The sequence below is a fragment of the Crocodylus porosus genome, unplaced genomic scaffold (genome assembly GCF_001723895.1).
Source record: "Crocodylus porosus isolate Cpor-Errol unplaced genomic scaffold, CroPor_comp1, whole genome shotgun sequence".
In the NCBI taxonomy this organism is placed as follows: domain Eukaryota; kingdom Metazoa; phylum Chordata; order Crocodylia; family Crocodylidae; genus Crocodylus; species Crocodylus porosus.
The window spans coordinates 41,697,422-41,715,214 of NW_017728931.1; the positions used below are offsets into that span (position 1 = coordinate 41,697,422).

The 17,793-nt window shown below is 47.7% G+C and overlaps 1 protein-coding gene across 2 annotated transcripts in view; it reads left to right on the plus strand.

Annotated features, from left to right (window-relative positions):
• Positions 1-17,793, plus strand: part of BRAF (B-Raf proto-oncogene, serine/threonine kinase) — a 130,508-nt gene that overhangs the window by 44,076 nt on the left and 68,639 nt on the right. For both annotated transcript variants that reach the window (XM_019544680.1, XM_019544679.1), the window contains exon 3: positions 1,800-2,060. In XM_019544680.1, the coding sequence (XP_019400225.1) occupies positions 1,800-2,060 (261 nt within the window). The remainder of the gene's footprint in view (positions 1-1,799; positions 2,061-17,793) is intronic.

The following is a 17,793-nucleotide window of genomic DNA, read 5'->3' on the forward strand; positions in this document are numbered from 1 at the left end:
CACAAGGTATTCGATAAAGATGTTTCTTAATGTAATGTCTTTTGTAACTTGTCTGTGGAGCTCCCAGCCTGCTGCTGTTTTCGGAATGGGAGGAGGGAAAGGAGCAGAGCGAGTTCAGTTTGGGTTTTTTTTAGCACCCTTGGAAGGGGGGTGTTTGTATTAGAGCCCCTCCCCACCACCACCTCTCAGTCCCAGCTGGGTAGCCCCCAAAATGAGGTCCCTCCACTGCCTGCTCTCTTTCCCTCCCCCCTCTTCTGAAAACAGGGAGCACTGGCAGAGCCCTGGCCATTGCTATGGGAACCTGGCTGCAGGCTCTCACCCCACAAGTAGATTGCCCTCCTCTGTAACCAACAGTGAACTTCTGTTTGGACTGGGGTAACCTTGTAATTCAGAACACTTTGCAGAAACCATTCTGAGTTACAGCTGGGAACTGCACTTCTGTCTGTACCCTATAACACTTCTGGCAGCAGGGACCTGTTCCTGTTGCTGCTGTTGTGAGAGCATCAGCTGTTGCCAGTGTTTTTGTTGTTTGTAGGGGAGGGGCAGGGCACCAGCTGCTGCCGCCACCACTACAACAGCACTAGCAATAGCTGGTACACTGGTACCAGTGGTGGTAGCTGCTCCTGTTCCTACTGGCTTTACTCCTGTGAGAGCAACCCTGTTCCTATGGTGATGGTGGGAAGAATTACCACTGCAGGAATGCTGGGAAGAGCTGTTGATCATTGATAGCTGGAGAGGGCTAGCTGTCAGTGAAGGGGGAGCAGAAGAATATAGTCCCCTGCTTCCCCTGGTTGGAAGCATGCCTTTGAGGCAGTTTTCGTAGTTCTCCAGCTAGAAGGCAGGAACATCTACCTTTTCTTGTACTGCTGCAGAGGGGCAAGGCACTTCGTAGCACTACAAATAGAGGTGCGCTGATATATTAGTACCATATTGGATCAGCACCAGTTAAAAAGAAAATTAATGTTATCAGCTATTTGCTTTTTTTGGCCAGCGTAGCTGATTAACGAACCAATAAATGTAATGTGCCTTCTGGCCAGGGCTCCAGAGCAGAGGCAGCAGGGTGGAGAGCCCCAAGTTTCCAGCAGGCAGCCCGCACCTTGCCCTTGTCTTGCTTGGCTCCAGTTAGAAACATCCGCACACTTAAAAATGGTGGTAGGGGTTTTTGAACTAAAACTCAATTAATGAGTTTTATTTTAACCCCACTGCCACTTTTTTTAAGCTTCAGGATGTTGATCCGCTGGATGAGCTGCACATTGCTCTGGCCCCCAGCTCCACTCCCTCCTTCCCCATGGGGGCCTTGATCTGCACCCCTCCCCATGCTCCTTCCCTCCCCCACACCCCTTTCCCTCCACAGACTTACATACAGGGAGCTGTTCTCCATGCTGCCTGGCTGCATTCCTGTATATTGGTTATCAGATGGGTATCGGCCAATGCGCTTGGTGAATAATCAGCTATTGGTATCGGCCAAGACCATCTTTATTGGGGCACCCTTACTACAAATGAACATCTGTCTTTGTTCTTAAAATAACTTTTTGGAAGGACGGCAATAGCTGAGACTTTACTGGAGCATGGTTGCTTTGGAATTGACAGTCTTATGGTTTTTCTTATATTCCATAAAAAAGAAGCTTAGCCTAATGTAACGCAGGAAGCAGCTTTCAATTCCTGTTTGTTGCCTCTTGAAAAATCTGATCAAGCCCAATTCTGTGGCTATAACCTGAGGTGTTATGGCTACAGGTTTACTCTGAATGCAACTTTTTGCTTGAAGCTACTAGCTGATTAAAATATTGTCCCTTTTTCAGGCCTATGAAGAATACACCAGCAAGCTAGATGCTCTACAGCAGAGAGAACAGCAGTTGTTGGAATCTATGGGGAATGGAACTGATTTCTCTGTCTCCAGCTCTGCTTCAACAGACACGGTTACTTCTTCCTCCTCTAGCCTCTCTGTAGCGCCTTCATCCCTTTCAGTTTATCAGAACCCCGCAGATATGTCAAGGAATAACCCTAAGTCTCCCCAGAAACCTATCGTTAGAGTCTTCCTACCCAACAAACAGAGGACAGTGGTAAGTAAGATCTCTACATGTTCTTATAAACTTAATATTTTTATGAACTTCTTGGAAAGTTTCCATAATATTTAAGAGCCAAAGACCTGCATCTGTAGCATGTAGAAGCCAAAGATGTAGTGTTGCTATTCTTATACTATGTGAAAGTGTCAGTTATTTTAATTTTGTTACAGGTGTTGCTTTGTGCAGATTTAACATTGCAGGGATTGTATTTTGTAATGCAATAGGATAAACCAGGGGTGGGCAGCTATTTGGGCTGGAAGGCCACCCAAGGACTTCCAGTGAGCTGTTGTGCATTGGGGTGGAAGTGGGGAGGGGGTAATTGATCCTGTTCAGGGGCGCTGGATAGAGTGGGTGGACAGGATCTGCATGGAGACTGACGGGGTACATTTGGCTGGGCTGATGGGATGAAGTCACAGGTGCACGAGGAGCAGCATCCAAAAGTGGGATGGGTGGCTGGGGCTGGGATTGCAGGGCTCGGGCCCAGGGCAGGGCACGATTCACTCCTTGCTTGCTCCTGCCCACGGAACTGGTGCCTGTCACAGGGACATGTGGGCAGTGGATCAGGGCTCTGCCCCTGGCCTCCAGCTCTTCATTGTCACCACTCTGGGATCCTGACCCCATGTATCTTTCCCACTCCCAGATGCTGCTGCCCTCCCATAGACCCATCCCATCTGCCTGATTGATTGTGGTCTGCCCATGGGGGGTCCTAAGCCAGTCTCCCTGGACACCCTGCCTGCCCTCTCCGTTTGGCACCCCCAGCAGTGTGTGTGGGATGGGACAGACTGCCAGCAGCGGCTGGGGAAAGTGAGACACCACCATGGAGGCTACTGGGAAGCTGCATCTGACTGCTGCACTGCCCCTGCCCTGCTGCACATCTGGGGGTAGTGGGACCAGTCTCGCATGCCATGGCCCAGGCTGCCCCTGTGCCTGGGGGGCATGGCCAAGGAACCTGCTGCTGGCTGGATAGAATCCTTTGGTGGGCCTGAAGCAGCCTGTGGGCCATATTTTGCCCACCCCTGGGATAAACTAATTTCTTAGAATGGTACAAAAATAAAAATAGATGCTTAGAGAGAGTTGCCAGAAATCAAATAAATGAAACTTAATATCAAGTAGTATTGTTCTCCTGTTATCTCTGATATGTAAAACAACCATGTAGCAATGTCACATTTTTATGTAATGTGTTGCCCACTAAAACATTGGCTTCCAAGCTGTGATATGTGAACTGCATAAGAGTCATAATGTTCTTTACTCCTTGTTTCCAGTCACTTCTGCAAGACATGCCAGGTTCTTCATTGTTTAGAAGAGCCTTGGCACCTGTGAAGCAGGAGAGAAACAAGACAAATAATCCCTTTAGTTGCCTACACTGAGGCCACTGTTTCATAGGAACAGTGAAGTCAGTAACCAGATATCCTTAGCTATAGCTGCTAGAAGATGCTAATGGAACTGAAGTTGTTGGTGGTAAAGTGTACAAGGGAGCAGAAAACAAATACCTGGTAACAGTTCTAGGGGCAAGTTGGGGTAGATATTGGGTAGCATGTACTTGAAGTATAAAGAAATAAGAGGGGAGGTGAAGAATAATGTGCAAAGTCAACTGAAAGGCAGTTGTCAACTTAAATGTAAGTGTGTAATTTTTTTTTTAATTCAGTGGATTAAAAGTAGTGTGTAATTTTTTTTTTTTTAATTCAGTGGATTAAAAGTACCATCCAAGTTAAGGTTGATCAAACTAAAGCTAGCATTTTTTTTCTGAATGTTTCTGAATTGTTGTGTTCTTGACAGTGTGATTCTTTACTTTTTGTGGGATTTTTGTACAGCAACAGGTGAGAACCAACGCTTCAAAAAAGAATAATACGATTAAAGCCATAAAATTTAACAGAGGACTTGAGTAGGTTGAACTTCTTATTTTTAATTTGATGGCTTCCTTTATTTTTTTTAGAAAACTACAGAAAGGTCATTAGTAAGACAACTAAAAAGATATTTTTAAGTTAATACTTTTCCTATTACAGAATTACACAATTGCTGAATTTGATACAAGGATAAATGGTGTTGGGTTGAATAGTGGCCCATGAAACAATACATCTAAGACGTGAGCTACAGGGTTAAAGAGTTTGAAGATCAGCTAGAACAGGGGTCTGCAGCAATTTTCAAGCTGTGAGCCAGAACAACCCGTCTCTGGTTCATGGTGAGCCAGATGGCTTTGGCAGCACATCAGTGGTGCAGGGTGCTTTCTGTGTGGTTACCCTGGAGCAGTGCAGCTGGAAGCTGCACCTGTTTTGCCACTGATTCTCCTAACACCTCACTCTGTGGCTGTGGTGTGACGGCAGCTCTCAGCCAGAGGGTAGCTCTGCTGGAGCTGGGGATCTGGAAGCTGCTTCCATGAAGGTCCTGTTCCTCTTAGTCTTCCCCACACAACCCCCCTGTAGCTTGGCTCTAGTACATCTACTGTATGGCTGGAAACTGTGCTCATACCTGCAGATAGGGAGCAGGAAAGGGGGAATGGGGAAGAAGCAGTGTGGGTGTAACATCTAACCCCTAGGACCAGTTCAGCTCCTCTCTGGCTGGAAGCTTTAGGGAAGGAGAAATGTTTGATGGGTGGCTTGGCTCCCTGGTTTGGCTCCTTGCTGCTCAGCCCTGATGCAGGCACATGCATAGCCAAGACCCTCCGATTTCCTGGGCTCTGTTGTCCACCCCTGCTCTAGAAATGTGTTTGAGATTGACAAAACTTTGAAATGGCACTCTGCAGAATCTTAATAGATGCTATTTGTGATACCAAAGAATTGCCCTCCTTCCTGTATGGGTATATTTTTGATTCGATGGGAAATTGGGGCAACATAGAAATCAAAGAAATTGTAAAAATTAAGGACTGGAAGGGACCTTGAAAGATCATTGAGTCCAACCCCCCTTCTCTGGGTAGGAATGCTGTTGAGATAAAATGATCCTAGAAAGGTGTTGTCCAGTCTCCTCTTGAAGACTCCCACGGTTGGGGACTGTACCACCTCCTTGGGAAGTCTATTCCAGATTCTGGTCACTCTTACTGTAAAGAAGTTCTTCCTTGCATCCAACCTGAAACCATCTTCTAGCAGTTTATGGCCATTGCTCCTTGTCCTCCCCTGTGGCACCCTAGTGAACAGTTTTGTTGTGGTTGTTTTTTCCTAGCTCCCGGTATTCACCCCTTACATACTTATGGATGGCCACCAAGTCCCCTCTTAGTCTTCTCTTCCCCAGGCTGAACAGTCCCAGATTCCTTAGTCTTTCCTCATAAGGTTTGTCCTTCAGGCCCTCAATCATTCTTGTGGCCTTTCAAGAGTCTTCCTGTCTCTTTGAAGTGTGGGGCCCAGAATTGGACATTGTACTCCAGCTCTGGGGTCTTACCAACACTGAGTGGAGAGGAAGTATCACTTCCTTAGCCTTGCTCATGACACGTCAGCTAATGCATCCCAGTATGCTATTAGCTTTGTTGACTATAGCATTGCACTGGTTGCTCATGTTCATCCTGTGATCAGCCATAACCCAAGGTCCTTTTTAGCCACTGTGCTGGCCAGGACATCTCTTCCTAACCTGTATTAGTGCAGCTTCTCCCCAGATGAAGCATTCTGCATTTATCCTTATTGAATTGCATCCAGTTCTGCTCCCCCCGCCTTTGCAGCTTGTCCAGGTCTGCTTGGATCTGCATCCTATCCCCTGGCATGACCATTTTTTCCCCATAACTTGGTATCATCTGCAGACTTGGCCAGTGTGCTTTCCACATCTGCATCTAAACCTTTGATAAAGAAGTTGAACAGCACAGGACTAAGAACTGAACCCTGTGGGACACCACTGGCCACCTCCTGCCAAGACTATATAGACCCATCCACTAACACTCTCTGGGTTCGACCCCTTGGCCAGTTCCCAGCCCACCTGCTCATGGACTCTGCCAGCTCACAATCCCTTAGTATTTTTCTTTTTATAAGAGCATGGGAGACCATGTTGAAGGCCTTTTTAAAATCCCAAGTATATGACATCAACCGTGTCTCCCACATTTAAGTGGTTCATTACTTGGTCATAAAAGGAGACTAGGTTAGTCAGACACAACCTACCCACAACAAAACCATGTTGGCTATCCTTCAGCCTCATGCCTTCTGCCAGTGTCTCGCAAATGGACTTTTTGATAATTTTTTCCAAAATTTTACCTAGTATCAAGGTTAAACTGACCAGCCTATAGTTTCCTGGATCCTCTTAAAGATTAGCACCACATTGACCCTTTTCCAGTTGTGGGCCTGTCCCAAACACCACGAGTCTTCAACACCTTTGCCAACAGCCCTGCAATGACTCCAGTCAATTCTGTCAGCACTCTCGGGTGTAATCCATCCAGTCCGGCCAACTTGAAGACAATCACCTGCTCTAAGTGCTCTCTTACCAATTTAATGCTGACCATTGGTTGAGAGTCACTCCTCACACCCCCCACATCTGTCCAGTAAAAGAGAAAACATTAAGTTATTTTTTTGCCCTCAATCCTGTGGTTATTTATGCAGTTCCTCCAGGCTTCCTCGGAGGATTCAGAAATTGAACATATTTTATTTTATATTTTTGTAACTTTGGGACTTAATTACATTAAAGTTACTGTTCATGATGGTGCCTAGATTGACTGCTCTAGAGAATGTATAGCAAAGACTAATACAGTACAAGCTTCAGCTGCTAGGCTTGAAGGGAGTTCTGCCTTCATGTTCATTTGGTCCTTTGTGCTTTTACTGAAACTTGCAACAGGAATCTGATAGAAATCTACTGAGAGAATGGTTTTTATTTTGTATGCATTGCTTTGGAAATTGGATGGGCATCAGAAGTCCATTTTATATTACCACATAGCTGAAGACAACTTTTTAACCACTATCAAACATATAAGATAGGTCATAATGAACAGTATAGACAGGAAAAATTATGTATCTTGCTATCCTGAACCCTAATCTAGCCATTTCTTCCTGTTCTACTTTATAATTTGGATACTTATGCACACATTTTTGTTACCTTACTTATGAATAGACAAAACCAAGGGTAAAGCAGGTCTCCTTCCTTTTATTTATTTATTTATTTTTAGATGTATAGTAGAAGTCCCGTTTATTGTATCCCTGGGATAAACCACATGCATTTTACAATTGTGCTATTAACCAATTAATATATCTACAGAATCTTAAATGCCAGATCTCAGTAATTTTCAACAGTTGTCACTTAATTTTTTTAAAAAAAAGCCAAAAATGTTCTTCTGCCCCTTCGGAACTGAATTGGGTCAAAGCAGGAATTTAATTTTTCACTTATTGAGGTGTGAACTAGTGACAGTTTTGTGGGCCTGTTTTGTAGCTTGCCAAGGCTAGAAATAATGCATTTACATAATTTGGGACATTTGCAGCTTTCTATCTGAAGGTTGGTTCAGAAGAAGATGGAGCTAGGCAAGGAGGGGGCAGTTCTTTCGCCTGGAGGGCAGTGTAATGAGTCTTGATGACCTGCCAAGGGTCGTAAGGGGTATGCCCCTTGTCAAACTGCTAAGCCTTGCCCCTTGACAGGTGCCCCATCTGCTAGCTGCCATCTTGTGACTCGAAGTCCCACGCCTTAACCCCCTGACCTTTGACACCATAAATCTCTCCCTTTGCCCCAATGAACTACTTTTGGGAGAGGGAGATATAGTCTTGGAACTGGACGTCCTGCCCTGTCACATGGTCCATGACATAAGTCCCACCTACCTGACACCTAAACCTTGCCCTGCTTGTGCCATGTTGCTCCCAGAATCTCCTGCCTCATCACATGTTCTTTGACATCAGAAGGCCCACCCCTTGACTGGGAGACACTGCCCCTCCACAGGGCCTGCTGTCATGGTGCATGCCCTGGGGCCCCAAAAGTTCTTCCCTCTTAGCAGAAGACACAGACACAACCTATCGAGTAGTGAGGGGTTGTAACCCCACTAAAAAACTTGCCTCATCACCCTCAATCAATTGGTGAGGGTTTTGGGCACATCGGACCTCCCCGAGAATGGCACCAAATCAGTCGAGTTGAGGACTGTACTCGTAAAATCTTTTCAAAGAAATCATTTTAAAACAGCGTAGTTCAAAAAAAAAATTGTATTCTGAAAATCAGATATCTGCTATAAAAGATTTTCATTTTATTCAAAAAAAATTTTCCTGATTTTTTTGTTTGTTTGTTTGTTTGTTTTTTTGAGTAGTGCATGTAGAGGCAACTGCATAATAAACTCTTATTCTTGTACATTGTACACTACCCAAAGTATAGGTGCAATATACTAGTCCTCTCAAACCTCTTCCAGTTGGTCACCCCATTCTTCCTCTGACTTGTCTCTGCCAGTAGTCTCACCTGTCACAACTGGATAGACTAAGCTGACTAGGGACCATCTCATCAGAGGAATGGGCTCTCAGTTACTCAGCCCTCCACCCCTGTCCACTGGCTGGGGTCCTCTCCACTCCTGTCCACTCTTGCTCTCGATGTGCCTAATAGCTTTGAGGCCACTATTTAGGGCTACTGGCTTCAAGTACAGCATAGCATGGTGCTGGTTTGTAACTGCCAAGCTGGTTCCTCTCTGTCAAGCTCAAAGTCAGTCGCTTGGGACTCATCCCAGTCACAGCCAGCTACTCCCAGCCAGACTCAGAGTCCCTCTCTTGATTTTTGTCCTCCCACTCCCTCTCTTTGATCTCTCCATCTCCTGCATCACAGCCTGGCCCACCAGGTTGTGGCTTACCCACTGTCCTGGGCATCAAACAAAAAATGCCCTGCTGTGGGTTTATTTCACCCTAGGCAGCTTGCTTCAAGTCCCAACCAAAAGTGAAACCAAAAAGCCTAGGCACTTATCTGCTGCTTTAGTGCGACGCTGCTGGTGTCTCTAGCTCAGGCATCTCTCTGTGTCACTTTTCCCTAGTTCTCCTTTGAGTTGGTCACAGTCTCTGAAGGGGAAGGAGCTCCCTGAAGACTCCGCCACTCCTCTGCCTCTGTACTTGGAATTGGGGCCTCACATAATGAAAAAGGTATTAGTTCAAGAAAACGACCTGTCTAGTAACAGGATAGGCCCCCATTACAATATTGAAAATGAACTGAAAGAAAACAAAGGAAATTGCTCAACAGGAAGAATGAAGCCTCTGATGTGCATTAACCAGTGAATCAAAGTCAGGCATCATCTCTGTTGTTGCAGTGCAGAGCACTGTTGCAAGGCGGTTATTGCTCATGTAAAATTTGATTTATGGACTTTCATTACAGAAAATGCCTGCTCACATATGTATGTTGATCCAAACAGCACAAGCATCTTCTGGGCTTAAGCCTTGATCTTTGGAAACTTCTATTCATTGACAGAGGCATAAAACGTGTGAAACAGCACTGGTTTGAATTGCTCCATGAGCAATGTATCACCTTGCAGGTCAATAAGCTCAAGTTGGAGGTAATATGGAGCATTGTCAACTTCAAATGTGAAAGGTAGGGAGACCAAAAACAGGTCTCTTTCTATCTTTTGAAAATCCTTGAATTGGCAAGAAAATTCAGCATGCAAGTCCAGTAGTAATTATGTGTATTTTTTTTAGGTTTTGATCACAAATAGTAATCTGTGGCAATGTAGAAAAATGGCTGAAATCCTTGTTTCCTATCTGATAGAAGAAAAGAAGTAACTTCTTCATAAATTACTTGACACTGGAATGCAATTCATGAGCAAAATGCCCCTTTCCTTGCAGTTGTGAATTCAGATCGTTCATGTAGCCCATGATATCAACAGTGAATGCAAAATCAGAGAGCCAACCAATCCACATCATTCAGCCGTGGGAAATCCAGATATTTTCCTTTCATGTTCAAGAATGAGCTAATTTAGGCTCTCGGTTCCCACACTCTTTTCAAAACATTCCCCAAACTAAACCACCTACATTGCTACAATACAGAATATCTGTGTGCTCAGATTCAGGTTCCTCAATCAGAGTTACAAATTTCCTGTGGTTTAATTCTCTTGTTCGAATGTAGTTGACCACTTTCATAACTGTGTTCATGACCGTGCTTAGCTTTGGAACACTTTACAGAGGACTTCTTGATGAATAATACAATGTAGAAAAATAACTTTCTGTTCTGGGTTTGTTTCTTTGACATGGTCTGAAATTCTTTTCAGCAGTCTGTCGTGTTTGCCTGTTGGATTTGGGCTTCCATTGGTGATCACACTTACCAATTTTTTTCCACTCCACTCCCAATTTTGACATGCACTGTTTTACTGCCTGCAATAAATCTTTTTCAGTTGTCCCTCCATTGACTGCCTTGGTGCCAGTTCTTCTGTGAACTCAAAATTTTCACTGATACTTCAAATGAAACTTAACAACTGGGCTGTGTCTGACTTCACAGCTCTCATTGAGTGCCAGTGCAAAATATGCGAAATCATTTACTTTATTTTTCAGCTGCTGGTCCAGGTTCTCGGAGAGATCTTCGACATCTCACAAGAGTTTGCCTTGACAAGCAAACATTTTCAAACTCCTTTTTCTTGTCTGGGCACAAAATCATGGCAGACTCAACAATACATTCCTTTACAAAATCTGCTTCAGAGAATGGCTTCCTCTTCTTGGTGATTTTTGTGTACAAGCATGTCATTTGTTCTCGTAATTCCATCCTGCACTGCCAAATTTTTGTGGAAAAAAACTTTGCTCCTTCTGCGTTCCAGCAACCATCTCCTCAGCTTTCTTCACTTTTTTCTTTGGCAGACAGTTTCTCATATTCAGCTGCACGCTTGGTTTCAAAATACTGATTTACAATCATATTTTCTTTGCAAATTGAGCACACAGCACTTCCACCCACATTGGTAAACAAAAATATTAGAAGTCCATTCTTTGTTGAATATTTGGCATTCAGTGTCTACCTTCCTCTTCTTTGAGCTCATTTCCAATTTTTTTCCTCCTGTGCAGTGGTAATACGGTGATTTAGCTGTAACAGATATAACATATACTTACTGGTCACATCCTGTTCTTTTTCCTTGTCAGCCTCCACTCCCTGCACAGAAACCTCAGCAGGAGGAAAGTGAGGTGTGAGCCAATCTTATGCTCTGAAGATGGTGTGGAAGCCAGGTGCCTAATGGGATTGGCAATGTTCTTGGAGAAAAGGGGCATCCCTAGCTATGGACCCTGGGAGTGGGGGGACAAGCAGAGCTTCCTGTCCTTTTAGTGATTCCTTCCCTGTCCAGCTGCAGCCTTCAAGTCCATGCATAACTCTGAACAATACAATCCTGGGGGTGGCAGAGACCAAGGCCAAATGGGGAAACCTGCTCTGGCATTACTCCCAGCCACCCAGCAGCCCTATACAGAGCCTTTTGCCCTAGGCTGCTGCTGCCTCTGTGGCCTGGAGACCAGGGCTGGGATGCATGTTCATTGCAAAAGACACTCTGCTGCCTGCCCAGGGCCCAAGGAATTGCTTCCTTCACAACTTTGTAACTGCTCAGATGCCTTTTGCTTCCCTGCCTTGGGGCTGCCAGCACAGCGAGGGTCAAAGCACATGAGGCTCTTGGCACATCTCATCACCCCTGCCCTTACCATTCATGTAGATATCCCTGCTGTGTCAGGTGTTCAGCGAACTTGGCCAGGTAGCCAGGTGGGGCTGTGGTTGTGCCTGCTGTAGCTGGCAGGCAGGAAGTCATGGGCAGTGCATGACCAGGGGTAGAACTGGTTTGCAAAAGGCAGGCACACATTGGCCAGTACCTGGGGCAGGAGCCACAGGCCTCCTGTAGGGACATAGCACAGCTGTTGCCCATGTACGTATGGGGGCCTGGCCCAGCCTGTTGTACCCCGTGCAAGTCCCAGGGGCGGGGCTGGGTCCTAATGCCAGCAGGGCTGGGTGCAGCTCCTGGCCCCAGGCTCCAGTAGGTGGGCAGCCACACACGACAGCAGAGTGGGGCTGAGCTGGCCCAATTCCATTGCTTGTGCCTTCTGCCCGAGTCCCGGGAGCCGCATGTGGAGACATGAAGCTGGCCCAGCTCAATGGTGCACAGCTTCCAGCTGGAGTGTCAGGCGCCCCCCATGGCAGCATGGAGCTGGCTTCCCATAGCTCCCAGCTGGAGTACTGGTAACCCCATGTGGCAGTATGGAGCTTGGCTGGCTCCAGTGGAGTGCCAAGTGCCATACATGGAGACATGGAACTGGCCCAGTTGTGCACAGCTCCCAGCAGCATCGAGCAGGCCAGGCTGGCCAGAGTCCCAGGAGCTGCGAGTGCAGCACAGAGCAGGACGATTGCCTGCAGGTCTCCCCTTCTCCCCAACTTGCCCCCAACAGGAGTCCCTGAGGCCCTTCTTGCCTTAAATTCCAGTCTTGCAACTGCGCAGGGCAGGTGGGCGATGGCGGTGCTTCAAAGGTGGCTATGGGGCGGGTGGAGGGGAGGGCTAAGGAAAATGTTGGCTTCCCCCCTGCAGTGCTGCCCCTTTGGACTCCAGTGCCCCAGCCGGGCTTTGAGCCAGTAGCTGCTATGTGTGCCCCTTGGGCAGATGGCATGGGAGGGGGCTGAGGCAGCACAACCCCAGGCTCTTCCCCACCATCTACTCTGAGGCGCACATGCGTGCACTGCCCCAGCACCTCCCCGTCCTGTACCTGGAGGCACATGTTGCAGTCACTGCCAGCATGGAGCTCCAGTACCAGCTCCACGGTGGAGATGACTGCATGCATGCCTTGGAATGGATGGTGGAGGAGTAGCCTGGGGTTGTGCTGCCTCGGGCCCGTCCCCTGCCATCCGCCCAACGGGTGTGCAGGGTAGCTGCACAAAGCCTGGCTGATGCTCTGGAGCCCACAGGGGTGTCACTGGGAGGTGTTTGGGGGGTGCTATGGCTGCCCCTAAAGTCACCTTAGCCTCCCCATGGCCACCTCTCCAGCACCGCACAACAACAAAGTTAGTATATGAAATTTTATATATTGTCACCAAGTTTAGAATTTTTAGAAAACCTGGTACTTATTGTAAAAAAAAACAACCCCCCCAACATTTATGATTGTTAACTATATTAATATGCAGTGTGTCCTGCCATATACCTTCCATCCCATTTTTGTTTTTCTGGCGTGCCGGCACCCCAGCACCTTACCAGGTAGACATTGTTGGTTTTTTGGCACTCCATCCAAAAATGGTGCATACTCCTGGCCTAAGGTTTAAATTTTGTCAGTATTTAAATTTTTTCAGTATAGATGGATGTAACAATTGTATCTTTAATATAATTTGATAAAGATACAAGCTGTTATGATACAGCTGTTAGGTCTGCATGAATCTTCAGAGATTACAACTAGCAAAACCTTTTCAGCTGAAATCGTGCTTCATTTAAAGTCAGTTAGGAAGATGTAGCTGTATAGCAGGGCTAGGCAATGTTTTTTGGCCAGAGTGCCTAAAAAACCACACTGTCTACCTTGGAAGGTCCTGGAGTGCCAGCATGCCAGAAAAACAAAATGAAGTGGGGGAGGGGTACATGGCAGGGTGCACTGTATATTAGTATATTTAATCATTATAAATGTTGCTTTTGTTGTTGTGTATTCCTTTTTTTGTTGAGCATGTTGCAATGAGAAAGGAAAAAAAGAGAGAGAGGAGAGCAGAGAGAGAATCAGACACGCACACAGAGAACCACATGCACAAACGCAGAGAACCAGAACACACCCAGAACAGACAAATGTGCGCACACATCCAGAACCAGACATGTGTGCACACAGACGCACAGAACCAGACAGAGGCAGACAAACGCACAGAACCAGATGCGCAGGCGCACGGAGCCGGGCTCTTGGGCCACTAGATAAAGTCCGATCCAACAATGCCCTGGTCCCGTCAGAGCCCCTGTGCTTCCCCAGGAAGCCAGCCCCCAGGATGCAGCGCAGCTAGCCAAGGCCCCAGCCTGGAGCCTGCCCATCAGCCCAACCACCCACCCAGTCTGCACAGCTAAGAGCCCATATAAACCGAGAGAAATCTGTAATAGAGGAATAGACTATAAGGAACCGTCCAGCTGCTAAATCAGTAGAATACCAATTCTTTCTTGACTTTCTAGCTTGACAGCTAGGAGCTTTCAGCCATTCTGTTGCTAAATGTAGAATATTTGTTCTCTTACTCTTATTAAATCATTTGTGTGCCTAGCAGCTGAAGAGCTTTCACTGCATCTCTGAAGCATGAAACACACCTCACTTGGTACTGAATTCAAGTACGAGGGTATTTGCAATCCCTGGGTCTGTGCTATACTTTATTACTCCTGCACTCTAGGACAGGGGTCCGCAACCCCTGGCACCCATGCCGAGCATGGCAAGTGAGGCCATTTTCTTTGGCTTGCGTTGGGGCCGGGGAGGTGGCAGCTATTTGCAGCCTCCTGGCTGCAGCTGGCCCCAGTTCTGGGTAGCTCAGGGGTGGGGAAAATATGGCCCATGAACCAGATCCAGCCTGCGAAGCCATTGTCTTCGGCCCACAGGGCCCCTAAAAAAATTTAGATTATTAATATTCATCTGTCTTTGGTTTCTGTCAAAAATGACAGGACCCAGGGGCAGTAGAACCCAGGGGAAGCCTGGCGGGCTCCTGCAACAGCAGGGCCCGCTCAGCCCCTGCCTCTGCAGCCAGAAGCCCCAGGAGGGACCATGTGGCTGCACCACACCAGAAACTCATGTAAGGTGGACAGGGCTGGGGAGGACCCCAGGCAGGGAAGAAGTCCGGGGAAAAGTTCTTCCCCCACCCTGTGGATGGCGCTCCCTGCTGCAGCTGGTCACAGCCCATGTGGAACTGTCCTGACCAGGCACAGGCAGCCCCACATGGGCTGTGAGCAGCTGCAGCAGGGAGCGCTGGCCACGGGTTGGGCAAGGGGCCACTTTTCCCCGCCCTGCCGCCGCAGCTGGCCTGGGCCCCGTGTCAGCTCCAGACTCGCCCTTTGGGGCTGTGCACGGCAACAGCAGCTGCAGCCCTCCCTTTCCTGTGCCGGGCAGTGTTTGCTGCTGCTGCCTGCCTGGAGCTTGCATGCTGGGCAGTCCAGGTGAAGCAGTGGCAAACACTGCCCAGTACAGCAAGCAGGGGGGCTGCAGCTGCTGCAGCCATGCACAGCCCCAAAGGGGAAGCCTGGAACCAGCACAGGGCCCAGGCTGGCTGCAGGGCGGGTTACAAGATGGTGCTGAGCGTGGAGAAAAGCATCCCCTCCCTTGACCTGTGGCCGGTGCCCTGCGCTGCAGCTACTTGTAGCTTGTGTGGGGCTGCTTGTGCCTGCTCAGGACAGCCCCGTGCAGGTTGTGAGTGGCTACAACAGGGAGTGCCAGCCACAGGGTGGGGGAGGGGCCACTTTTCCCCCACTCTCACCACCAACTTGTTCCCTGCCAGGGAGCAGGGGATTAGGGCTGCACTCTATCCCCCGTCTGTACCATGGGGCTGGGGGGCACTGGAGTGAGCAGGTGCATGGGACTGATGCTGGTATCTTGGGGCCAGCGCCGGCAAGGCCCAGAGCAGGGCAACAGGAGTACAGGGTCCCGGCCGGTGGGGGCTCTATGAAGCTGGGCCAGCTCTCCCCTCTCCATGCTGGTATAGCCCAGCCTGGCTCCACAGACCCCTGCCAGCCTGTCCCCTGCTCTGGGGCCCACTGGTGCTGGCCCTAGGACATTGGTCCCAAGATAGTGACCAGGTGGTGGGGCTTCTGTCAAGGGGCAGGGCTACCCATGCGGCCCTCGACAGCTTGCCAAAACTGGGTAAGTGGCCCTCTTCCCAAAAATTGCCTGTCCCTGGGATAGCTGTTGCCTGGGGATGCTGCAAGCCCTGCTGGGAACAGCCTGGACTCTGTGGCTATCAGCAGCTACCCAGAGTTGGGGCTGGCTGCAGCCGTGAGGCTACAGACAGCTGCTGCCTCCCAGCCCAGACTCCAACAGGCACAGTGCCGGTACCTGTTGCTTGCCTGGGGCCAGGACTGGGGTGGGAGGGCAGCAGCTGTTTGTAGCCTCCCGGCTGCAGCTGGCCCCGGCTCTGGGTAGCTGCTGATAGCCACAGAGCCTGGGCTGCTTGCAGCAGGGCTTCCATGGGAGTAGCCACAGAGCCCGGGCTGGGGGAGGGGCTTTGAGTGGGGGACAAGGGGCAGCAGGGTTGGGGAGCAGGGGCTTTGAGTGGAGAGCAAGGCGCTGCTGCTTGCCTTAGTATCCTGCCATGTACCCCCTGCCCTCATTTTGTGTTTTAGGCATGCCGGCACTCCGGCACCTTCCAAGGTAGGTATTATGGGGGTTTTCGGCACTCCGGCCGAAAAACATTGCCTACCCCTGCTCTAGGAGTAGGGGAAATTTGTATTCTATTTGTTGATTTACTTTTGAAAGAAATTGAGGAGATCCTTTGTGGGGGGAAAAATGGGAGTTAGAGGAAAGGTGGGTTTAAAAAAGTCAAAAGTGGACAGAAAGGCATTGGACTGTAGGTGGGATTTAATTTAGTTGGAGAAAAGCTTCCACTTGGAAAGAAAGCAGAACTAGATATGATTTATTTGTATGAGGGAGCCTGGCCAGGGACTTTCTGTCAAGTAGTTTGGCAGCAGAAGAGCAGAAATGGAGGAGCTAACAGTAGGAATGAGCTAGGGTTTTAGAGATTGATACAATTAACTTTTCTTTTACCTCTCCGCTCTATGAATCAAGGAGGGAAAAGACGGAAGCATAGAAAGTATCAACCAAATTAAATAAAGAAAGGGAAGGTAAATGGAAAATTGGGATTGCTCCGTGGCACAACCTACCTAGATGGTAGGTGGTACACGACAGATGTTTCTGGGTGGAAAATTAGCTTTGTTTTGATAAATGAAATATAGCATATTGAATTCACCTGGATTTCGGTAAAACATTTGTTGCAGTGTCACATGTGTAATTATTAGTTAACGAGTACAAACTTGGTGCATAATGAACTGACTTGGGTTTGACAGTGGATAATGTTGAAAGGGGGGAATATTAGGCAGGAGAGAATTACTACTAAAATTTAAAAAAAAAAATCAGTCTAAGGTCCAATTTAATTTCATACTTTCATTAATGATCTTGACAAAACAGTAGGAATGTGCTGATTAAAATTGCTGATTGCTTACTAAAATAATTGACATGATTGGTTTTGATAGCAGACAACTGGACTGTAACCCCAAGAGGTTCTTTTCAGGTCAGTGTTTCTAGGGCAGGGAAGAGAAGGCTGAAAGCAGATAAGTCATCAATATTGATAAACTGGGAGCTGTGGAAAGTCTGCACAATAGGGTGTTTTGGGGGAGGGAGAGAGAAATCGGAAAAAACAGTAATGCTAAAAAAGATGCAAGAGGAGAAACATATTGGTCTTCAAATTTATCTCTGCCTTTATACAAATACAAGGAGTTTGGAGAGTGAGTAGGCTGAATTGAAAGCATAGCCTGTAAGGAAGATTATGGCTTCGCTGGTATAAGAGAAGTGATGTTGTAGTGGGTTGTCAGGTTTCTCAAACACAATCTTTATTCCTCATGGGCAGACTTGCCCCGTAGGACATAGCATTAACCATAGAGCAAATATATATGTGAAAATAAACAGTTACCTCAAACCCTGGGGGGGTCTTTTCCTATACCTTGAGAGAGTGCCCTGACTCAGTTTTGCAGCCTCCCACCTGATAGCCTTCTCACTTGTGGTCTTTTCCCAGACCCTAAGAGGGTTCTCTGGCACACTGCTGCTGCTTGCCTTAGAGTCTTCTGTCTCTTATGGAGGCTGAACAGGTTTAGGCCCTATGAGGAGAGGCTGAGGGACCTGAACCTGTTCAGCCTCCACAAGAGAAGGCTGAGGGGGGATCTAGTGGCCTGTTA